The sequence below is a fragment of the Mobula hypostoma genome, chromosome 5, assembly GCF_963921235.1.
Source record: "Mobula hypostoma chromosome 5, sMobHyp1.1, whole genome shotgun sequence".
NCBI classification, from domain to species: Eukaryota; Metazoa; Chordata; class Chondrichthyes; order Myliobatiformes; family Myliobatidae; genus Mobula; species Mobula hypostoma.
In genome coordinates, this window is record NC_086101.1 from 163,147,627 (window position 1) to 163,173,859 (window position 26,233).

The 26,233-nt window shown below is 41.4% G+C and overlaps 1 protein-coding gene across 1 annotated transcript; it reads left to right on the forward strand.

Annotated features, from left to right (window-relative positions):
• The first annotated feature begins 4,414 nt into the window (after positions 1–4,414).
• On the forward strand, positions 4,415–14,499 carry LOC134347123 (proteinase-activated receptor 2-like). Its single transcript, XM_063049289.1, has 2 exons — positions 4,415–4,522; positions 12,760–14,499. The coding sequence occupies exons 1-2, from the start codon at positions 4,465–4,467 to the stop codon at positions 13,839–13,841; spliced, it is 1,140 nt and encodes a 379-aa protein (XP_062905359.1). The 5' UTR covers positions 4,415–4,464; the 3' UTR covers positions 13,842–14,499.
• The last annotated feature ends 11,734 nt before the right edge of the window (positions 14,500–26,233 follow it).

A 26,233-nucleotide genomic window follows, 5' to 3' on the forward strand; every position in this document is an offset into this window, starting at 1 on the left:
AATTTAAAGCTGTTCACCCTCTCATCTCTGATCTTCCGATGAGGACTGACTCATGGATCTCTGGTTTCCTTCTCCTGAAGTCTACAATCAGTTCCTTAGTCTTGTTGATATTCTGTGAGAGGTTTTTGTTATAACACCACTCAGCCAGATTTTCAAAAAACCTTCTATATGCTGATTCATCACTGCCTTTGATTCGGCAGATGGCATGTCATCCACCGACTTGAATATGGCATTGGAGCTTTACTTAGCCACACAGTCATAAGTGTAAGGCAAGTAGAGCAGGGGGCTAAGTACATACCCTTGAGGTACGCCAGTGCTGACGGAGTTCATGGAAGAGATGCTGCTGCCAATCTGAACTGATTGGGGTCTACAAGTCAAGAAATTCGGGATCCAATTGCACATGGAGGAAATGAAGCCAAGGTCTTGGAGTTTATTGATTAGTTTTGAAGAGACTTCCTTTTTTTTGTCTTGAATGTGATTCTGGAAGTGTTGAAGCCTGAGATTTTCAGCTTGGATATCTGGGCTATCCTTCAAGGTCCGAGGGAATACCCTGTCAGGTCCTGGGGATTTATCCACTTTAATTTGCCTCAAGATAGCAAACACCTCCTCCTTTTCAATCTGTACAGTTTCCATGATCTCACTACTTGTTTCCCTTAATTCCATAGACTTCATGCCAGTTTCCCTAGTAAACACAGATGCAAAAAACCCATTTAAGATCTCCCCCATTTCTTTTGGTTCCGCACATAGCCAACCACTCTGATCTTCAAGAGGACCAATTTTATCCCTTACAATCCTTTTACTCTTAATATACCTGTAAAAGCTCTTCGGATTATCCTTCACTTTGATTGCCAAGGCAACCTCATGTCTTTTTTTAGCCCTCCTGATTTCCTTCTTAAGTATTTTCTTGTACTTTTTATAGTCCTCAAGCACCTTATTTTATTCACCTCAAGGGTGAATTCTGATGCTATTAGGCTGGAATCTGGGAGCAGAAATTGGGAATAGGTGAACTCAGGGAAGTATATATACAACAGAAATGTAGAGGTTGGTTAGTGAGCACCTGCATGAGGTTATGGACAGGTTGTTTAATTGAGGAAAGGAAACAGTTAGGGTGAAGGAACTATGGTTGACAAGAGAAGTGTAATGTCTAGTTAAGAGGAAGAAGGAAGCCTATTTAAGGTTTAGGAAATGAGGATTTGACAGGTCTCTTGAGATTTATAAGGTAATCATGACGGAATTTTAGAATGTATTTAGGAGAGCCAGAAGGCAACATGAGAAGGCCTTGGTGGGTAGGATTAAGGAAAACCACAAGGTGTTCGTTTTCTCTCTCTCTTAACGCAGATAAGTCTCTGGAGCCAGACTGGATTTTCCCCAGGTTACCACGGGATGCAAGAACAGAGATGGCCGAGCCTTTGGCAATGATCTTTGCATTCTCACTAGCTACAGGAATACTAGCAGAAGATTGGAAGGTGGCAGATATTATTTCTTTGCTCAAGAAAGATAATAGAGATAATTCTGGGAATTACAGCAGTGGTGGGCAAACTAATGGAGAGAATTCTTAGGAGCAGAATTTACAAGCATTTGGAGCAGCAGAGTCTTACTAGGGATAGTCAACATGGTTTAGTAAGGGGAACAGGACCATTGTGCTTCATGAGAGCTAATGACTATTTCGGGGAAGTGACAAAACAATTTGATGAAGGTAGAACGGTGGATCTGGTATATATGAATTTTAGTAATGCACTTGACACACAACATTAATCCTGTCAAATGTAGATAGGAATTTCATATTGAAAGACAAAGTCCTGGGGTGGGAGGGGGGGTGTAACTAAACAGAGGGACCTTGGAGTACAGGTACACGGTTCACTGAAAGTGGAGTCACAGGTAGGCAGATGACGAAGTCTTTTGGCCCACTGGCCTTCACAAGTCAGGGCGCTGAGTATAAAAGTTGGCAGGTCATGGCGCGGTACAGGTTGATACTGAGGTTGCATATAGAGTATTACATTCAGATTTGGTTGCCTGATATAGGAAACATAGAAACATAGAAAATAGGTGCAGGAGTAGGCCATTCGGCCCTTCGAGCCTGCACCGCCATTTATTATGATCATGGCTGATCATCCAACTCAGAACCCAGCCTTCCCTCCATACCCCCTGACCCCTGTAGCCACAAGGGCCATATCTAACTTCCTTTTAAACATAGCTAATGAACTGGCCTCAACAGTTTGCTGTGGCAGAGAATTCCACAGATTCACCACTCTCTGTGTGAAGAAGTTTTTCCTAACCTCGGTCCTAAAAGGCTTCCCCTCTATCCTCAAACTATGACCCCTTGTTCTAGACCTCCCCAACATCGGGAACAATCTTCCCGCATCTAGCCTGTCCAATCCCTTTAGGATCTTATACGTTTCAATCAGATCCCCCCTCAATCTTCTAAATTCCAACGAGTACAAGCCCAGTTCATCCAGTCTTTCTTCATATGAAAGACCTGCCATCCCAGGAATCAATCTGGTGAACCTTCTTTGTACTCCCTCTATGGCAAAGATGTCTTTCCTCAGATTAGGGGACCAAAACTGCACACAATACTCCAGGTGTGGTCTCACCAAGGCCTTGTACAACTGCAGTAGTACCTCCCTGCTCCTGTACTCGAATCCTCTCGCTATAAAGATTCTATTAAACTGGAAACAGTGCAGGAAAGGGTTACAAAGATGCTACCAGGCCTTAAGTCACTGAATTATAGAAGCTTGGACAGGTTAGAACTTTTTTCCTTGGCATATAGGAAACTGAGATGTGATCTGATTGATGAGTATAGATTGGATGAATGTACTCATTCTGTTTCCAGGGTATCCAGAACTAGAAGTCATAGGTTTAAGGTGAGAGGGGAGAGATTCAAGAAGAATTAGAAGGCAACTGTTTAAATCAAAAGTGATATCTATGTAGAATGAGCAGCCAAAACAAGTGGCTGAGGTGGATATAATAACAACTTCTAATAGCCATTTGGACCAGTACATGGATTGGAAAGTTTAGAAGGATACAGGTAAATGGTATGAACTTGAATGGGGTATCCTGGTTTGGTCTAATTCCATGCTGTATAACTTTATGACTCTATAAATCACAATCATGTGGCTTCATAATTAAATGCTTAAAATCAACAATGAACAAATTGCCAGTTTTCCTCAAGCCTTATAGTTTTGAACAGAATCACTAGGCTGCCATCACATAGTGACCTTCATCACTATACAAATCCAATCCTGGTCTTGTGCATTATTCTACAGACGTCCAAAATAATTTTAATTACCAGTTACAACCAACCACATTGTAAAACAAAGGTACATTTTGCATCAAAACTAAGTGCAAAGACATGTTAACAATTTGACATTGGAATTTTAAGAATATTCAAATCAGAATCAGGTTTATTATCATTGATTTATATGATATGAAAGTTGTTGTTTTGCAGTGTAATACAACACAATAAACATAAATTACTATAAATTACAAAATAAGGAACGGGGTGGGGGGGAGGAATAACAAGGCAGTTCATGGATCATTCGGAAATCTGATGGAGGGGAAAAATTTATTATTTTTGAAAATAATAATATTTTGAAAATCAATTTAGAGTGTGGGGCTTCAGGTTCCTGTACCACTTCCCCAGTGGAAGTAAAAAGAAGAGATGGTGAGGATCCTTAGCGATGAATGCCACCTTTATGAGGCACTGCCTCTTGAGGGTCTCCTCAATAGTAGGGAGTGTTGTGATGGATCAGGCCGAATCTACAATCCACTGCAGCCTTCAGCTGTATTCTGCATTGCAGCCTCCATCACAGGCTATAATGCAACCAGTCAGAATACTCTCCACTGAACATAAATAGAAATTTGCAAGTCTATGGCGACATCGAAATTCCTAATAAAGCAGAGCCGCTGCATGCTCTCTTCCTGACTGCATCAATGCATTGGGCCCCGACAACATATCCACCAGCATTGAAGAGGACTCCAGACCACCAATTGATTTGCATAAAACTAAAGGCTACAATGAAACACAGAAGTGCTGGAAGGTGAGATTAAATGTGGATGGGTGACCGACTAACCTGTTTCCATGCAGTGTGACTCGATGATTCTTTAAGTAAATAATGCAAGGCCATGTGTGTCGCTTTACAACTCGGAGATGTCGTTAACCTTACTTCTGTAATAAACACTAAGTAATACGTGACTCCTCCGGCAAAAGGACACCGATGACTCACGCTGGTCGGCACTGAAACTACAGAAGTATCAGCCCTGTCCGGCGAAACCAAGGTGCAATATTGCTCGTCAGAGTTGGAGCCTCACAGGGCACGTTCACCGCCAATCAGTGTCCAGGTAACAGACGCCCCGCCCCTTAAACACCTTCATATACAGACGCGAGGGCGCGGTTGGCTTATTTGCTTCAGTTCGTACAGAAGTTTGGTTTTGGAATTAAGGCCGCACCGGAGCTATTTCTGAAGGATGACTTTGGCAATATTGTTGGCGTGCGCATTGGTCATTCCTGTTTGTTATGCTGCAAGTAAGTACAAGGAAGGAGAGGTAGTAGTGGCGGTACGGGGGAGGGAGTGGTGGTGAGGCAGGTTGGGGAAGGGGCGAACGTGGTCGCAAAGTTAAAGATTTCGATAGTTACTAATCGGGAGCCAAATGATTTTCTTTACCGCATTTGAGAGAAAGGTGGTCCATGCAAGAGATAAATGAAACTTATCCTGCATACACACGAATGCTTTATAATCGAAACAGTGGCATTCTGTACCACGACGTTGAAGACGGGCTATTTTTTTTTAGCGCCAGTGCCCGAAGTTGAAACTCAACTGCATTCGGCGATCACAAGGATCAAGTTTGTAGTTCCTGCTATCTTAGTTGTTTCGGCTTGCAGACCACGCCCTTTTGCAGTAACGCTAGCGGTGGGGGTTGGGGGATGAAACGAAATGCTACATTGTTTTCTGGTGTTGACGATTCGTTACCGTGTAAGACTTGTAATTGTGAATGTTGAAAATTTGCTCCGCTGTCATAGGATGGAATCCGACACTATGCTTGACAAGCTAATCAAAATTATTTCTATCTTTTCTGCGGTCTCAACTTTTTAAATCGCCTTTTACACGTTTTCGTCATGACTGAGCAATTTCATTTAGTTTTGTTGGAGAATATCAAATGCTGTAGTAAAAACTTTAACTCATCGGCCAATAACTACCCTGCAGTTAGATTAGATTAGATTCAACTTTATTGTCATTGTGCCGAGTACAGATACAAAGGCAATGAAATGCAGTTAGCATCTAACCAGAAATGCAAAGAAGTGTTATTTACAAAATAACTGCGAATAAAAAGTAAGTGCTCAGCAGCACTTACAGATATTAATATTTAATCTGTTAAAAAAAATCTGCACGAGAGTTCTTTCACAACACTGGTGCAATAGAAGTTTAAAGAGCGATGGTGGTGTGACATTGTTCATTAACAAAACTCGGGTAATAAATCAAAGAGCACAAGATATGATTCTTGTTGTAGGAAGACTGTTTGTACAAAAGATAACGAACACTTGTGAGCTTTTCAAAAGCTTAGGGGTGCTTTGTGACCTGCGGGTAATTTGAGGGTGAAGCTATTAAATCATTAAAATGTTATCATTGTGGAAGTCTGAGGCTGGGTGAAAGTTACAGTTGAGATAAGATTTGTATTTGGCACTGTGTGTGTGGGGGGGGGGTGGTATACATTTCCTTAACGCTGCAAAATGTAAGATTAAGCTTTAAAGTTCTTTGTTTGTGGATCATTCTTGCAACCCCTGTCTTCAGGGGAATGTCCCAGTCTTTACGTTTGGTACCCTAGTGTCATTTTATTAATGCGCAACACACAAGCAAGGTCCTCAATACTCAATGGAAAGAAATGGGGTGGGGCATTAACATAGCCTTTCACTTGGTCTCTTGCATAGATTGAAACAGTTTGAGGATTTTATTTTTGAATGTCTATCAGCTGCTTAAGCCTGAACAAGGAGAGTAAATGAACAATGTAGCTGTAATTGGAACTTGTTTTGACCGTAAGTGATGTATTCATGACTTTAAACAAGAGAATCTGCTGATGCTGGAAATCCAAACAGCACAAAATGCTGAAGGAATTCTACAGGCCAGGCAGCATCTATGGAAAAAAGTGCAGTTGCCATTTTGGGCTGAGACCTTCAGTAGGGGAATAAAAAGATAGAGGTAGAGTTGAAAGGTGAGGAGAGGGAGAAACAAGGTAATAGCTGAAACTAAGGCTACGTCCACACTACGCCGGATAATTTTGAAAACGCCGGTTTCGAGTAAAAACAACAGGCGTTTTTCAAAATATCTCCGTCCACATTAGACGGATATTTGGGCGAATCTTCTACTGGGCACGCGCAGGACACAGAAAACAAGCGAAGAGGAAACAGTGTACTTGGTGCACATTTGTCCAGTTACAGACTAGAGAAACTTTAAAGGAATTGCTCTTGGCTCTCGCGCAGGAGGACTTAAGACTTATGTGACGAATACACATAGATAAGATGTTAGCTGTCCTGTGTGATCAGCAGTTGGTCTGCCACCTGTCTTCAAGAGAGAGATAAGGGGCACAATGAAACAGCACCTGGAGATGTGTAGAGAGCTGTCTGGAGCGGCTCCCCCTTTGAACCCTGAACTGTTTGAAGTGATGGACAGGTGATACCCCAGCAGGGGGATAAAAAGGGACAGGTTCGCGAAGGCAGGACACACACGACACCCGAGGTAACGAGACCCTGGAAGCGGTGCACCTCTCACGAGTAGGTGGGAAGTATCGGACAACGCACAGGGTGGAAAGGTACGATCAGCGGGAACCCGGTGTGTGTCCGCCCTTGCCTGGGTGCCAGGTTCACTGCAGAGGATCGACCGCATCTGGAGGAGGGGTCACAGTCGGTGACCTCAGGTGACATCACCAAGGACCCGCCCAAAAGCTGCTTGTGAGCAATCTCGCCGGTCTGTGAGTGAAGCCGTGTCTGAATGATCAGTTGTTGCTGTTCTATCTCTCTCTTCCCCCACGTTGTCCATCGCCATGGCAACGATTACTGCAAACTGAGCTACTAAACTGGACTGAACTTTGAGTCACTTTGAAATTTGGTCATTTACCCCTAGACAACGATAGAGCTTGATTGATGCTGTTATCTTAATTCTGTGCACATGTGTGTTTATCATTGCTGAACTGTTGCATTTATTATCCTTTCGATTACTGTGTTGCTTGTTTCTTTAATAAAACTTTCTTAGTTCTAGTACTCCAGACTCCAACTGAGTGATCCATTTCTGCTGGTTTGGCAACCCAGTTACGGGGTACGAACACTTATTTAAAAAAAACAAATACTGGAGCGTATGGAGGCAACCGACAGGGAGTTCACGGACAGTATGACCCAGCTGACGACGAACATTGAAAAACTGACTAACTCTGTTGCATTAATAAAGCACCTTGTTAAATGTATAAAACGTCTGCATCAGTGTTATCTTGTATTTCCATACAATGTTACATTAGGCTGTTACACATCTATTGTCAGAGAAGTACTTGCATAAATAGGTAAACCACCTTCATACAAGCAAGGACAGAAAACAGGGCGAAGTGAGTATACTTATTTATTCAGTAAGCTATGGGTCAAAGTATTTGGTGAGTACATTTCTAATCCTTATGGCTTCAGTCTCGTTCGTCTGTTCTGAAATGGTTAGGTGGTGGCGTTCAAGAAAACAACGAATATCTGTTCCGGCACGTCATGACAGCGTTTTTAAATAGTCAAAAAAGCTCACTTTACAATTTAAATCTCACGCCGTTCACACCGACTGCACGTTATAACAGCTTGCGCAGTACCAAGCAGAAGCAGAAAAAAGCATTGGTGTTGTGTTGTCATGACAACGTTTTTAAATCTCTCCGTTTACCCCTTACACACTACGCCGGATATTAAGCGTTTCGAGATTTGTTCACTGGAGAGTGTTTTCGAAAATCTCCGTTTTCGGGGGCTGAAAACGCTGGCTTAGTGTGGACGGGAGGGCAAAACGAAGAGAAAAGGCTTAGTTTTCAAAATTATCCGGCGTAGTGTGGACGTACCCTAGGGTGAAGTAGAGCTGGGAAGTTGGTGAAAGAGATATAGGGCAGGAGAAGTGTGTATTCATGACAATTAAGGGTAAAGTGCAAAGTTTTAAAATCAATACAATTGACTGGCAGTAGGTCTCAGATTTTAAACCCAATTATTCCAAAGTGTACTTCTATTAGGTATACTGCTTGAATAGCTGATTTGATTTCTAAGCTTTTTATAGATGCTGGATTTTAAACCAGCTACTGTGGCTTTCTTTGTGTAGGGTGCACACCCCCAGAAATGATCTAGCTTTCCAAGCAGATATTTGATAATGGAGTCGACCATGGATGTCTTAATTGTCTAAGTTCGGTCAATACTCAAGCCAAGGCAGTACAATATGGCGAGCAAGCTTCCCCCTCTCCACACCACTGAATTCAAAGAAACAATGGAGACCAGTACAACTTGGGACCAAGGTTTGCCAGTCACCATTGAGCTCAATGAAGGACCACATTAGGGACTGCAGCACAAGATTTTTGTCATTGACAAAAGGTTTGTGAAATAGGTTGTATAAAGAGTCATGCAAGGAGCAATTGGCTAATATCAGCCTGATTACCAGTGTTTTCATAGATAAAATCTCATTGAAATGTATGAAATTGTTGGAACAATAGGCAGTTGCACATGGTTGGTGCTGGCTGGTTGAGATGGTCTTTGGATATAGTCTACAACACTAAGGATTGATGAAAAATTCTGTAGTGTGATGAACCTGTTAAATTCTTCAACAGAAGGCAGGAGTAACTGTATCTGAGGAGGTACTGATTTCTAGATGCAAAAGGTAATGAGGCAAACTTTAGTTGTGTAACAATTATATAATTTTATGAGTTTACACTAATGATCAACGGGACTATGGAGCAACACTGGAAGGTGCTTCTGACATCAATATACAGCATGTGAAGCACTCAGCAGGTCAGGCAGCAAATGTAGATACCTGTAGTGAATAGCACCTTTTCTACACTATTGACTGCACTATCCCCTCATGTACTGCCTGATGTGGTTCTGGCAATTTTGACTTTGTTTCAGAATTTGAAACAGTGTTTTAGTTTAGTAATTTTGGAATAAATATGCTCATGAGACTTAATTCCACGTAGTGAAGATCTTTTGGTAAAGAATGGGAATCCTGCACTCTGACTGAAGAAGGGATTGATAATGAGACAGAAAGAAACCATATAACTAACAATTACAGCGCAGAAACAGGCCATCTCGGCCCTTCTAGTCTGTGCTGAACTCCTACTCTCACCGATCTGCACTCAGCCCATAACCCTCCATTCCTTTCCTGTCCAAGTTAACTTTAAACGACAACATTGAACCTGCCTCAACCACTTCTGCTGGAAGCTCGTTCCACACAGCTACCACTCTCTGAGTAAAGAAGTTCCCCCTCATGTTACCCCTAAACTTTTGCCCTTTAACTCTCAACTCATGTCCTCTTGTTTTAACCTCCGCCACTCTCAATGGAAAAAGCCTATCCATGTCAACTCTATCCCCTTCATAATTTTAAATTTTAAACAAGTCCCTCCTCAACCTTCTACGCTTCAAAGAAAAGACACAACTTGTTCAACCTTTCTCTGTAAGTTAGGAGATGAAACCCAGGTAATATTCTAGTAAATCTTGTCTGTACTCTCACAATTTTGTTGACATCTTCCCTATAATTCGGTGACCAGAACTGTACACAATACTCCAAACTTGGCCTTGCCAATGCCTTGTACAATTTCAACATTACATCCCAACTCCTATACTCAATGCTCTGATTTATAAAGGCCAGCATACCAAAAGCTTTCTTCACCACCCTATCCACTTGAGATTCTACCTTCAGGGAACTATGCACCATTATTCCTAGATCCTTCTGTTCTACTGCATTCTTCAATGCCCTACTATTTGCCATGTATGTCCTATTTTGATTAATCCTATCAAAATGTAGCACCTCACATTTATCAGCATTAAACTCCATCTGCCATCTTTCAGCCCACTCTTCTAACTGGCCTAAATCTCTCTGCAAGCTTTGAAAACCTACTTCATTATCCACAACTCCACCTATTTTAGTATCATCTGCATACTTACTACTCCAATTTACCACCCCATCATCCAGATCATTAATATATATGACAAACAACATTGGACCCAGTACAGATCCTGGAGGCACACCACTAGTCACCGTCCTCCAATCTGACAAGCAGTTATCCACCACTACTCTCTGGTGTCTCCCATTCAGCCACTGCTGCATCCATTTTACTACTTCAATATTAATACATAACGATTGAACCTTCCTAACTAACCTTCCGTGTGGAACCTTGTCAAAGGCCTTACTGGAAGGCCATATAGACAACATCCACCGCTTTACCTTCATCAACTTTCCTAGTAACCTCTTCAAAAAATTGAATAAGATTTGTCAAACATATCCTTCCACGCACTTGGAAGATGGAATGTAATGCAAAGTGTGAAGGGATGAATGTTGAAGAGGAGAATGAGCTATTGTGCCACTTGTACAGATTGATAAAGATGGCACAACAAACTAAATCGTGTTGTATGGGTGAATAAATTACGAAAAGTTGTGCTCAAATTTTTAGGTCCCGAATGGGATATTATAGAAGCATTTGAGTAAAGATGTGAAAGTTTAGTTGGGTAGAATGGAGCTTTATCAAGATGCTGTGAGTTATAAGGGAAGTGAGTGATGATTTTCACTAGTTTTGGGGTCAGAAGCCTTCCAACTGAAAAAGGAGTGCATGTTATTGCGAAGCTGCAAGTGATTCAGATATTCCAATCATTTCTAGGAATCAGCAACATAAGAGACCCTTTATACCTGTTTATACCTTTATATCAACTGTTAGGTGTTTGGGAAGACCAGGCTTTGCTGCTGTTCCAGAAGTTCCTTGGCTTCATTCCTATCTGTTTAGCTGAGGTGATTCAGCTGATTCGTGTTACTACTTCTGCGCTTGTTACATGCTGTTTTGCTAGATAACACTGCTAACTACCAACATGTACTGTCTTAAATATAGTACATTTATTAGTAAGTCATAAATTACAAACACTGCACTATTTCTATGTATTTAGCAATCTAGCAAATTATGATCAGAAGAGTTTACTTCTGCCCCGAATTTTTTATGCAATTATGGCTGATCAATATCATATTCTTTACCCTATGCCTTCCATAAGATAGATTTGTATCTACAAATTTTCAAATATTAAGTCGTTTGGCCTCTAAGCCTTGTAATGAATTATACAGGTTTAGACTTGAGCAATCAAATTTCTCATTCTTGTCCTAGTGCTAAGACTATTCCTAAGACTGACTCCACCCGGAGAAAACATCTAGCTCCTGCAGAATTAATTCAATTGTAATCCCTTTCATTCTAAGTTCCAAGAATACAAACAATTAACCTAAACACAAGGAAATCTGCAGATACTGGAAATTCAAGCAACACACACAAAATGCTGGTGGAACGCAGCAGGCAGAGACCCTTTGTCAGGACTAACTGAAAGAAGAGATAGTAAGATCTCTTACTATCTTGCAGGTAGTCCTGGCGAAGGGTCTCGGCCCAAAACATCGACTGTGCTTCCTATGGATGCTGTCTGGCCTGCTGTGTTCTACCGGCATTTTGTGTGTTGCTCAAACAATTAACCTATTTTAGTTTGAAAAGACACTGCTGCCAGTGCAAGTACCAGTCTGCTGAATCTGTTACACAAGAGACTAAATCTACACAACATTCTAGCCACTGTATAACTGCAGCAAGACACTGTTCTGTGTGCAAATCATCTTGCTATAAAAGACAACATGCCATATGTGGTCTTGACTGTTTGTATCACATGCATCTTTGCTTTTATTAATTGATATTCAAAATTTGTGTTCTTGTATCAACCCTTCCCAATTTAATACTATTAAATAGTACTCCATCTTTGTTTTACCACAAGGTGGATTACATTGCTCTTATACATCTGTTATGTTCTGACCCACCTAATCTTGCTTTAACTTTTAGTCTTTGGATACAATTTGTTCAGTGTCATAAGCAAATTTCAGTGGTTTTGTTTCCCTGGTGTAAATCATTTACTTAAGAGTAGCTGAGGCCTAATGGCTTGGGATACTCAACTCATTACCACTTGCCATCCCAGAAAAGATCTAATTTAACTTTTTGTATTAAAACCAAATACAGTTTCCTTGTATACAGTGGTCATTTTATTAGGTGCAGCAGTGGAACTTACTGTGGTTTTCTGCTGTGGACCATCCAGTTCAAGGTTCAACATTAGCATTCGGTAATGCTCTCTACATAGCACTTTTGTAAACTGTGATTAGTTAAGTTACTCTCCCCTTTTTAATATATATCCTTGCACATTACATTTTGTGTATTGCACAATAAGCAAAGGATGCAACAAAAACACTAAATATAAATAAGATTAGCTTGTATACATAGTGTTCCAGATGTGGGGTGTCAAGTTTTGTGTGAACTTGTGTCAAAATTTCTTGTGTTTATTCTCCATACTGCTAGTAATAAAGGGCTGCTTTCTATTGGCTTTGTGTGTGTGCGTGCAAGTAACATGTGCACACTTCAGCTTTCTGTACCTCAAACCACCAGATCTCAATGTTACAACACTTGATTGCTTTCCAAAATGTGTCTTCTTATTAGGTGAAAATTCTAATCTGTAATAATTTAAAATTATACTTAACAATATCCTTTTAATTTCAGAAGGTCGAAGCTTTATTGGCAAAATTACCAATGACAGTGACCCTGATTCTCCCTTGAGCGTCGATAAGTTTGCTGCATCCGTTCTGACCAGTGGGCTTACTACAATCTTTTTGCCATTGGTCTACATCATTGTGTTCATCATTGGTTTGCCTACAAATGCCATGGCGCTCTGGGTCTTCGCCTTTCGAACGAAAATCAAACATCCAGCAACTATTTACATGGCTAACCTGGCTTTGGCAGATCTGCTGTTCATTATCTGGTTACCCCTGAAAATTTCATACTATTTGAATGGCAACAATTGGATTTTTGGAGAAGGAATGTGCAAAGTGCTGGTTGTGTTTTTCTATGGAAATATGTACTGCTCCATTTTATTCATAACTTGCCTCAGTGTACAAAGGTACTGGGTTGTTGTAAAACCAATTTCTCAGGCAAGGAGGAAGAATAAGATTGCTTATGTTGTATCAATTTTCATTTGGATACTGATTGTATTTGGCACAATGCCATTGTATTTAAATATCCAACAAACAGCACAGATTACTGACCTTGACATTACAACCTGTCATGATGTTCTACCAGAAGCAAAGCTTGCCGCTAGCATGTTTGACTATTTTCTGTCTTTGGCTATAGGGATATATTTCTTCCCAGCACTATTGACCTTAACTGCATATATATTGATGATCAAAACATTGAAAGCTTCAGCTGGTGAAGATAACATTGGGAAAGGGCGCAAGAGAGCAATTAGACTGATCATCACCGTTCTTGTGCTGTATTTAGTATGCTTCACTCCCAGCAATGTTGTTCTTATTGTCCATTATTATTTGATAAAACATCATCAGAACAGCAATATTTATGCTCTTTACATTATAAGCCTTTGTTTATCTGGCATAAATAGTTGCATTGATCCCTTTGTCTATTACTTTGTTTCCAAAGACTTCAGGGATCATGTTCAGAATACATTGCGGTGTCGTAGTGTCAGAACGGTTAGAAGTATCCAGGCTTCCATTACTTCTCTAAAATATTCCAGAAGATCGACTTCCTATACTTCCGCTAGTAAAAGTCATACCACAACAAGCAACTGTTAAACATTAGTGTGGATGCACAGCTTGATTACATTGTAATCAAAAATCAGTTTTCAGCACCTGGATCTTGAATGAACTGAGTATTAGTCCAATTTGGAAGTAACTGACTGAAACATTAGAATTGTCAGAAATTTCATTACTATTTATTGTTCAATGTCTTTGCATGAAAGAACTGCTGTAACTTTGAGCCATCTGTATTTTGTGCAAGTACAATTTCAATATAAGTATGGCAAGGTGTACTGAATCTGTAAATGTAACATTGTCTGTAAATCCTATAACTGTTGTGATGTTTATATTTTGAGAGTTGTATCAATCCGGCATCCGTTTTTGTTTCAATTGTTTATAGGATGTATGTATTTTTTTAAATTGTCTATTTAAATATTTTGAGTTATTGTATGTTGGACTAGAACACCAACACTGGCTTTTAAAGCATGTATATAAACTAACAAATGTTTTTAATACTGTTTTATATTAAGCTTCATTTTTTTTTAAAAAAAAGTAATGACCCACTTGGTATGTGAAATAACAATTTGTATATCCTGTGTTACGTAAAGTAGCTGTGAAAAAAGTAAAATAACAAATAATTTGAATCTAATCTTAATATGTAACCTGTAAAAAGCAGTTTAACTCTTACTGTGAAACATCAAATAAATGTTTTGAAGTTGTAGTGAAGTTCATTGTTCAGTACAGTTTACTCAAAGTAAGTTTTAGACTTGATGTGTTCTAACTGCAAATCTCAAAACTAAAGACAGTGAACTATGCTAATTCCATACTAGATTCTGACATCTTTACTGACTTGTTTGTTCACATACTTGGAAAGTTACATAAAGGACAAAGGTAGTGTAGGCTTCCATTACTTCTCTAAAATATTCCAGAAGATTGACTTCCTATACTTCTGCTAGTAAAAGTCATACTATATTCCAAGGTATTAGAAGAATGCACTTAAATACTTCAAAATTGTCTGGTTGATTCTGGTTAATTGGGACACAGTAGCACCAGTACATTTTGGTTCAATTAAGTGGCTGGACTAATTAGCAGAAGTTTCATGGAAATATCTTAAGTCTTCTGTTTAATGGTGTATTTAAAAATGATAATTTGTTACAATACAGAGCAGATTAGAATGCTACAAATACCAGTACAGAACTACAAAAGTGCACTAGGTTATTATAGTCATCAACAAATTGATTGTAAATGAACAATATCAGCAGACACCTAGTGTAGATAATCAACTGCCTTCATACAATGCTTTTGACCATGGTATCCTCCAAATTTTCACTTTTCTTTCTTAACATTTAAGACAATTGAAGCACCTTCAATTTCTTCTTTGTTCCTAACTTATAGTGAAGTAGTTTGATTTTCACCTGGCCATTTCTTGAATGTCCAACTCCAAATGCTTGAAACTGCAGTGAGCAACACGGTTATGAATTGTCTTGCTACTTATTTCTTGCCAACTAACTACCGGTGCCAAAAAATCTCTGGTTTTTGTACGCGAGTGTGTGCAACTGGATTTTTTTTTAACTTAGAGCATTCAATGGATGCATTAGGACCCATACAGCTTGGCACCAGTGTTGTCGCAGAGCAATGTGTGATTAAGTGCCTTGCTCAAGGACTCAAGGACACAACACACGTTGCTTCGACTAGGGCTTGAACTCACAACCTTCAGATCGCTAGTTGCCTTAACCACCTGGCCACGTGCCCAAGATGGGTACATAGATGACAAAATGGACAGTTATGTAGGAAGGAATGGTTAGATTGATGTGAGAATATGCTGATGGGCCTGTACTGTGCAAAAGTTGTTCTATTTTCTATGATGAATGGATTGAGATGATGTGACTAATAATGAAAACTAAGAAGATCTGGCATAGTCATATGCACACCACTTGTGAATTTGGTTAGGACCTGTTCAGTGTTGTGCTTGAAAGATTTGAAATGCTCCACCAACTCTGGACTGTGTGTGTAAATGTAGGAGGGGACTATGTTGAAAAATAAATATGCTAGGTTCTCTAAAATTGACTCCTCCTACCTTAGGCCACGAACTTATCAATCACCCCTCATAAAAATCACAGAGGGGTCCCAGAGCAGATCCCTGCGGTATACCACTGGTCACTGACCTCCATGCAGAATGTGAACCATCCACAATCACCCTTTGCCTTCTGTGGCCAAGCCAATTCTGGATCCACAAAGCAAGGTCTCCTTGGATCCCATGCCTCATTACTTTCTGAATGAGCATCGCACGGGGAACATTATCAACACCTTACTGAAATCCATATGCACTATATCCACTGCTCTACCTTCATCAATGTGTTTTGTTACCCGCATCCTCATAGAATTCAATCAGGTTTGTAAGGCATGACCTGCCCTTTACAAAGCCAAGCTGACTATCCCTAATCAGATTGTGTGTCTCCAAATACTCAAATCCTGCCTCTCAGGATCTTCTCCAACAACTTGCCCACCACTGAAATAAGACTCACTGGTCTATAATTTCCTGGGTTATCTCTGCTTTCTTTCTTGAACAAGGGAACATTGTACAACGTTCCAATCCTCTGGTACTTCCCTATTGATGATCATCGCCAGAGGCTCAGCAATCTCCTCCCTCATTTCTCACAGTATCCTAGGGTATATCTGGTCCGGTCCCAGCGACCTATCTAACTTAACACCTTTCAAAAGTTCCAGCACAGCTGCCTAATGTCTGTACACTTAAGTGTTTCAGTCTGCTCTAAGTCATCCCCAAAATTGCCAAGGTCCTTTACCCTGGTAAACACTGAAGCAAAGTATTCATTTAGTACTTAATGTTACCTCCTCTGGCGCTGGGCACATCTTTCCACTCTCACTTCTGATTGGTCCTATTCTTAAATGGCTCATCTTGCTCTTCACATACTTGTAGAAGGCCTTGGGGTTTTCCCTAATCCTGCTTGCCAAGGTCTTATGGCCCCTTCTAGCTCTCCTAATTTCATTCTTGAGCTCTCTCCTGGCACCCTTGTAATTTTCTAGAGCTCTAGCAGTACCTAGTTTCTTGAAGCTTTTATAAGCTTTTCTTCTTAACTAGATTTTCTACATCCTTTGTACACCGTGGTTCATTTACCCTACCATCCTTTCACTGCCTCAATGGAATATACCTACGCAGAAAGCCATGCAAGTGTTCCCCGAATATTTCCCACATTTCTGCCGTGCATTTCCCCGAAAACATCTGTTCCCAATTTATGTTCCCAAGTTCCTGCCTAATAGCATCATATTTCCCCCTACCCCAATTAAATGTTTTCCCAAATTTTGTGCTCCTGTCCCTCTCCAGCACTATGGTAAAGGAGACAGAGTTGTGATCACTGCCTCCAAAATGCTCTTGCACTGAGAGATCTGGCACATGGCCGGGTTCATTTCCCAATACCAGATCAAGTACAGCCGCTCCCCTAGTTGGCTTATCTACGTATTGCGACAGGAAACCTTCATGAACACACCTAACAAACTACACCCCATCTAAACCATTTGCTCTAAAAAGATGTCAGTCAGTATTAGGAAAGTTAAAATCACCCATCACAACAACCCTATTATTATTGCACCATTTCAGAATTTGCCTCCCTATCTCCTACTCGATATCTCTTTCACTATTGGAGGATCTATAAAAAACACCCAGTATAGTTATTGCCCCCTTCCTGTTTCTGACTTCCACCCACAATGACTTAGTCAACAATCCTTCCATAACTTCCTCCTTTTCTGCAGCTGTAATCCTTTCTCTGATTAACCACTCCCTCCCAGTCCTTTTTAAAACACCTGAAGCCTGGCACACTCAACAGCCGTTCCTGCCCCTGAGTTATCCGAGTCTCTGTACTGGCCACAACATCATAGTTCCACGTATTGAAACCTACAGCACAATACAGGCCCTTCGGCCCACAAAGTTGTGCCTACCTTAGAAATTACTAGGGATACCCATAGCCCTCTATTTTTCTAAGCTCTAACTTTTACCTATCCAAAAGTTTCTTAAAAGGCCCTACTGTTTCCGCCTCCACCACCGTTGCCGGCAGCCCATTCTACGCACTCACCACTCTGCGTAAAAAACATACCCTGACATCTCCTCTGTGCCTACTCCCCAGCACCTTAAACCTGTGCCCTCTATGATCAATGTCTCTCATCATCTTATACACCTCGATCAGGTCACCTCCCATCCTCCGTCATTCCAAGGCGAAAAGGCCGAGTTCACTCAACCGTACTGATCCATGCTCTTAAGTTCAGCTGCCTTGTTCAGAATACTCCTTGCATTAAAATAGACACATCTCAAACCATCAGGCTGAGTGCATCTTTGCTCTATCATCTATCTATCCTTCCTCACAAAGTCCCTACAAGCTGTCACTACTTGTGCACTAACCTCCCCGTCCTCTGCCTCTTCAATTTGGTTCCCAACCACCTGCAAATCTAGTGTAACCCTTAGGTTCACCCGACAGGGATGACGGTCTCTGTCCGTGTCAAACGAGTGAAATCTGAAGTGCAAAACCTCTTGTTTGTGTGGATGTTCTATGATGTGTTCCCCCGTTACAAATCAGTACCACGAAATAACAAACAGTACACCATTTGCAATTAAACGATTTAGCTTTATAATTCTTAATTTGACTAGAGAGTTAGTAAAAAAACAAGAAGAAAAGGGCCCATTTTAATGAAGCAGTCGAATGTGCACGTTGGAGCTCACAGTGTCCCATCTGTTAGTCCTCCATCGATTCCCCAGGGTGTTGTTGACTCCTGGCCCCACTCTGTCCTGCAGTCCTGGACCTCTCTGTTCTGGCATCTTCTCTCTCCATCTTTTGCCAAACAAAAGTCGTCAAACAACTCATTCTCAGGCACACAACATGAAAAACACACTCCCTTTGCTGGACAGCACACATTCCAAAGCCCCCGTTATCTCTAGTCATAACCCAAACACTGCTGCTACAGAACAGCTATTACATTAGCAGTAAAAGCTGTCCCAGGGCATTACACTAGTTTAAACTCTCCCCAATAGTATTAGCAAACCTTCCTCCCAGGATATTGGTTCCCCTCCTGTTAAGATGTAAACCATCCCACTTGTACGTCACCCCTTCCCCAGAAAAGGTTCCAATGATCTAAGAACTTGCACCATCTCCTCAGCCACTCATTCACCTGCGCTGTCTTCCTGTTCTGACCTTCACTAGCTCATTGCACTAGGAGTAATCCGGAGATTACCACCCTGGAGGTCCTGCTCTTCAACCTCCTTCCTAACTCCCTGAACTTACTGCGCAGGACCTCTGCCTCTTTCCTGCCTACGTCATTGGCACCAACATGTACCACCACCTCTGGCTGCTCACCCTCCCCTTCAAGAATATTCTGCAACAGCTCAGAGACATCCTGGACCCTTGCACCCAGGAGGCAATACACTATACTGGTGTCTTTTTTGCTGCCGCAGAATCTCCCCCTAATATGCCTTTCTTGGTGTACACCCATCTATTCCCTGAATTCTGCACTCTGCTCAAAAGTTGTATTTATCAATTGCTCTGCCTCCCGGGTGATCCTAAGTCCACCCAGCTCCAGCTCCAGCTCCTTAATGCGGACTTTCATTAGCTGGAGTTGGTTGTGCTTTCTGCAGATGTAGTCATCAGGAAGATTATTGGGTCCATGAATTCCCACATCCTACAGGAGGAGCATTCCACCGCCTGCACTGTACAATGGGCAACCAAGACCAGTTCTTCTAACCTGTTTCTTTGGCCTCAGCCTCTTCTCATCAAAGCCTCACGCTCCTACTCTCGCCGAGGGCCTACTCCCAACAATCGCTGCCCAACAGTGCCCGCCCTGCTTGCCCCTTCTGTACTTTTATTTAATTCACAGTGCTCTGCTCTCGATGCTGATTGGACCTGTGGAATGTCCGAATGCCCGTGAAGCTCTCCTTTTACACTAGCTTCACTGACCCGCGAGTAAACTCTTCGAAGTGCTCTGCTCCCGATGCTGGTCCAATCAGATCTAATCCATTCGTGATTAGATCTGCAGAGCTGCGGATTTCTAACCTGACTTCTGTGGTGCCTTGCTGCTAGTCATGGTATTCTAAGGCTGCTATAAATTCACTGAATGCAATCTCAAAATAAAAAGCAGGCATATCCCATTTATTCCATCTGCCACTATCAGTCTCATCACCAAAATAAAGGAAGGAAAAAGACAGTTTAGCATCCATCCATAGGACATGGGAACAGGATTAGGCCAGTCAGCCCATAGGATTTGCTCCACCATTACAACACAGCCCATCCATTTCCATGTTAACCCGATTCTCCTGCCTTCTCCCTGTATCCTTGCATGCCAGAACTTATCAAGCATCTATCAGTAAATGCACCCAATAACCTGGCCTTCACAGCTGCCTGTGGCAATGAATTCCACAGACTCACCACCATCTGACTAAAACTACTCATCATCTCCGTTATAAGTGGACATCCTTCTATTCTGAGGCTGTGCCATCTGCTCCTAGAATCTGCCACCATAGGAAACATTCTGTCCACATCTGCTCTATCTAGGCCTTTTGACATTTGATAGGTTTCAATTAGATAACCCCTCATTCTTCTAAATTCCAGCTACTACAGGCCCAGAGCCATCAATTGTTCCTCATATGATAAGCCTTTCGTTCCCAGAATTATTTCTGTGAACCTGTGAACCTTCTCCAATGTCTGCAAATCCTTTCTTAAATAAGGGCACAAAATAGCCCACAATACTCCTAGTGAGACTCACCAGTGTCTTATAAAGCATCAGCATTATAACTATCCTTGCATTTGCGTTTGCCTTCCTCAGCACCAACTCAACTTGCAAAGTAATCTTTAGGGAATCCTGCACGAGGATTCCCAAGTCCCTTTGCACTTTGGATTTGGAATTTTCTCCCTGTTTAGAAAATAGCCTATGCTTTTATTCCCTTTAGTGAATAACCTTATACTTCCAAACACTGTGTTTCTTCTTTCACTTCTTTGCCTATTCTCCTAATCTATGGTAAATCCTTCTGCAGCCTCCATGCTTCCTCCACCTAACTTTGTATTATTTGCAAACGTAACCACAAAGCCATCAATTCACTCATCATACAGCATAAAAAGAAACAGTTCCAACACCAGTGCGTTGCAGAGCATCGCTAGTCACCAACAGCCAATCAGCTCCCTTTATTCCCATTCTTTGCCTCCTGCCATGTTCTATCCATGCTAGTATATTCCTGTAATACCATAGGCCCTGATCTTATTAAGCAGTCTTAAGTGCAGCACATTGTTAAAGGCCTTCTGAAAATCCAAGTCCACAACATCCATTGATTCTCCTTTGTCTCTCCTGCTTGTTATTTCCTCAAGGAATTCCAAGAAATTTATCAGGCAAGAGTTTCCTTTAACAAAACCATGCTGACTTTGGCCTATTTTATCATCTGTACTTGGAGTACTGAGTTCAGTTCTGGTCATCTTGTTACAGGAAGATTGTGGATACTATAGAGAGAGTGCAGAGGAGACTTACAAGGATATTGCCTGGATTGGAGGGAATGCCTTTTATGAGAATAGGTTGAGTGAACTTGGCCTCTTCTCCTTGGAGCGACGGAGGATGAGAGGTGACCTGATAGAGGTGTATACGATGATGAAGGGCACTGATCATGTGGATAGTCAAAGGCTTTTTCCCAGTGCTGAAATGGCTAACACGAGAAGGCACAGTTTTAAGGTGCTTGGAAGTAGGTACAAGGGGGATATCAAAGGTAGGTTTTTCACACAAAGAGCGGTGGGTGCATGGAATGCACTGCCAGTGAAGGTGGTAGAGGAGGATACAATAGGGAATTTTAAGAGACTCTTAGATAGGTATATGAAACTTAGAAAAATCGAGGGCTGTGTGGTAGGGAAATTTTAGACAGTTTCTAGAGTAGCTTACATAGTTGGCACAACATTGTGGGCTGAAGGGCCTGTAACATTCTGTAGATCTCTATATTTCCATGTTTCTATGCCTCCAAGTACCCTGAAAGCACACATTTAACAATCAACTTTAACTCCAACATCTTCCAACCACTGGGGTCAGGCTAACTAGCCTATAATTTCCTTTATTCTGCCTCTCTCCCTTCTTGAAGAGTAGAGTGACATTTCCATTTTTTCCAGTGCTCTGGAACCATGCCAGAATCTATTGATTCTTGAAAGATCAATACTAATGCCTCCATAATCTTTTCAGCTACCTCTTTCAATAACCTGGGGTGTAGTCCATCTGGTCCAGGTGACTTATCTGCCTTCAGATCTTTCAGCATCCCAAGAACCTTCTCCCTAGTAATAGAAACTATACTCACTTCTGCCCTCTGAAACGCTTGAACTTCTGGAGACTTCCACAGTGAAGACTGATGCAAAATACGTATTCAGTTTGTCTGGTATTTCCTTGTCCTCCATTATTACCTCCCCAGCATCATTTTCCAATGCTCCAATATCTACCTTTGCCTCTCTTTTACTCTTTATATATCTAAAAGAACATTTGGTATCCTCTTTGATATTACTGGCTAGTTTCCCTTCATATTTCATCTTCTTCCCCTCTCCATGGCTGTTTTGGTTGACTATTGTTTTTCAAAAGCTTAGCAATATTCTAACTTGCCACTTACAGTATTTTTGCTCTATTATTTGCCCTCTCTTTTGCTTTTATGTTGACTTTGACTTCTCTTATCAGCCACCGTTGCATCATCGTGCCTTTAGGGTATTACTTCTTCTTTGGGATGTATCTATCCTGTGCCTTAAAATGCTCTCAGAAATTCCAGCTATGCTGCTCTGTCATCATCCCTGTTAGTGTTCCCTTCCAATCAATTTTGGCCAGCTTCTCTCTCATGTCTCTGTAATTTCATTTACTCCCACTGTAATACTGATACATCTAACTTTATCTCCTCCTTCGCAAATTGCAGGGTGAGTCCCATCATAGCCCCATAAGGTACCTTTACTTAAGCTCCCTAATCAAATCCAGTTCATTACATAACACTCAATCCAGAATAGCTGATCCCCTTGTGGGCTCAACCACACTCCATTCCAAAAACACAGCTGAACCGCATTCTACAAACTCTGTCTCTTGGGATCCAGCACCAATCTGATTTTCCCAATATACGAATCCCCCATGACTATTGCAACATTGCCTTTTCACTAATTCTTTAATGTGTATGCTGATGCTCATCTTGGACTCTGCCATGCCCATGTGATGCCAGATCTCCTTATAGCCTTGGCCCAATCTAATCAGGACAGGATCGAACCCCACTAAAATTGATATCAAAGGAGGAGACTTTTTATGTGATAGACATTGATCTATTTATTTATTTACAGTATTGAGATACACTGTGGAACAGGCCCCTCCAGACCTTTGAGCCACGCCATACAGCAATCCCCCAATTTAATCTGAACCTCATCACAACACAATTTACAATGACCAATTAACCTACCAACTGGTATGCCTTCAGAATGTGGGAGGAAACTGGAGGAAACCCACATGGTCATGGGGAGAACGTACACACTCCTCACAGGCAGTGACGGGAATTGAACCCGCACCCCGACTTTATGGTTTTGCTTGTTTGAGGCCAGTCATCAGACGTCCAGTGAGTGGTAGAGCTGGTGCCTTGTCCAAGAGGAAGAGGACTTTATGGGTACATCACTGTCTGGAAGTCCTTCCTCGCACTTCCCTGGCTTTGAAATATTAACCAGGAACAGTTGTTAGTAGAGCATTGCTCTCTCCTCTAATTTGCACTCTTTCCTCTAGTTATTGCTACTCCCATCTAGTGGCAGAATATGCTACATGTGTAACTTGGCCCCAGAGGAACGCTGTCGAATTCAGCTGTATACATGTATGGTTTGAATGACAATTAAACTTGATTTGATTTGATTCGTTCTTTCTCCTTAATGTCAGTTGACTTTACCGTCATATGCACAAGTACATGTGTGCACAGCTTCAATGTAAAACTTACTTGCAGCAATACAGCATCATACAGTATAAACAGCATTCACAAGAAAAGCATAATCAAATGAGTATTTTACAAGATAACAGAATCTATTCTAGTGCAAAGTTGCTAAACTGTAGTGAGAAGGGTTTTGCCAGCTGGTTCAAGAGCTGTTCAGGAACAGCTACCTGCCTTCAGATATTCAGCTTCAGGCTTCTGTAACTCTTGCTTGATGGCAGCTGTGAAAAGATGGAATGTCCCAGATGGCGGGATCTTGCCTTCTTAGCTGTGATTACTACCAGTGTTGGGGAGGGTTGTGCCTATGACATATCGGCCAGAATCCACCACTCTTTGCAGCTTCTTATGATTTTGTGCATTTGAATTACTGTACCAGACCACTGCCAGCATCTACAGATTTTCTCTTGTTTACAGTGCAACTAGTCAGTGTACATTCAACAGTACATCTTTAGAGTGTTTGCTGACAAGCCGAGCTTCCTAAGAAAGTAAAGATGCTGTTGCACATTTCTTATGATTGCATATTTGCTGGGCCCAGGACAGGTCATCTGATACGATAACACCTGGAAATTTAAAGCTGCTGACGACCCACCACTGATTCCCCATTGTAAGCTGGTGCATGTTTTTCCGTCTTTCCACTTCCTAAATTCTGTAATCAGCTCTTTAATTGTAAATAGTCAACGTTTCAGGCGGAGACCTTTCATTCTTCTAGGGTGCATCACAGCCTGGTATGGAAATTGTCCTGTCCGAGACCAGAAGAAGCTGCAGAAGATCGTGAACACAGCGCAGCACATCACACAAACCAATCTTCCGTCCTTGGACTCACTTTACAGCGCACGCTGTTGGAGCAATGCTGCCAGGATAATCAAGGACTCGACCCACCCAGCCAACACACTTTTTGTCCCTCTTCTCTCCAGGAGAAGGCTCAGGAGCTTGAAGACACATACAGCCAGATTTGGGAACAGCTTCTTTCCAACTGTGATCAGACTGCTGAATGGATCCTGACCCGGATCTGGGCCGTACCCTCCAAATATCCGGACCTGCCTCTCGGTTTTTTTGCACTACCTTACTTTCCATTTTCTATTTTCTATTTATGATTTATAATTTAAATTTTTAATATTTACTATCGATTTGTACTCCAGGGAGCGGGAGGCGCAGAATCAAATATCGCTGTGATGATTGTACGTTCTAGTATCAATTGTTTGGTGACAATAAAGTATAAAGTATTGCTGACTTTGAGAGAGAGATAATTTCTGTGGCATTTCTCAACCAGGTGATCTTGGCTCATTACTACCTGTGATTCATCCAACAACTGTAGTGTTGATGATTTTGAAAATAGCATTGGAGTTGTGGTTAACCACAAAGTACTGTGTATAGGGAGTAGAGCAGGGTAACAAGCATACACCCTTGAGGTGTACCTGTGTTGATGCTTGGCAAGGACATGGTACCAATCATAAGACCATGGACCATAAGATATAGGAGCAGAATTAGGCCATCTGGCCCATCAAGGCTGCTCTGACATTCAATCATGGCTGATCCCTTTTTTTCCCTCTTCCTCAACCCCAGTTCCCGGCCTTCTCCCCATAACCTTTGATGCCATGTCCAATCAAGAACCTATCAATCTCTGCCTTAAATACACCCAACAACCTGGTCTCCACAGTTGCATGTGGCAACAAATTCCAGAGATTCACCACCCTTTGGCTAAAGAAATTTCTCCGCATCTCTGTTCTGAAAGGGCACCCCTCTATCCTGAGCTGTGCCCTCTTGTCCTAGACTCTTTCACCATGGGAAACATCCTTTCCACATCTACTCTGTCTAGGCCTTTCAACATTTGAAAGGTTTCCATGAGATACCCCCTCATCCTTCTGAATTCCAGTGAGTACAGACCCAGAGCCATTAAATATTCCTTGTATGATAACTCTTTCATTCCTGGAATCTTCACTGACTGAGATCTGATCTTCTTATCTAATGACATAATAGACTCAATCCTTTATGAAGGGCCTCGCGTTCACCAGCAACTTTGATGTGTGTTCCTTTATTTAATGGACCAGAATTCCTTTCTTAACAATCCTCACTAAATATTCCATTTAACTCATTGTTAACTCACTTAGCAAGAATGCATGGATATCCACGTAATTGTGGCACATCGGAAGTACTTCACACTCTGTAAAACAAGCACCAAGAGGTCTTAAAAGGTGCAAATTCTTTTTGTCATTAGAACAATGGGTTCTCTATTTTAAGCAAACATAAAGAACAGCTTCTAAGCATAACTTGTCAACAAATAGACCAGAGATCTGCATCATGTACCACAATTCTCTGCCATAATTCAATCCAAATGGGAATAGAAGCATAATTTTTCAAATACATAATCTAACTCCCAATTGATATTAAGGGAAATCCCAGTTGTTGTAAATACAGAATCACAAATCCAAAAGCAAAACTTATTAGAGAGTGAGGAGAAAAAATCTCATTGTATGTTGTTTTATCACCTTTCCAGGTC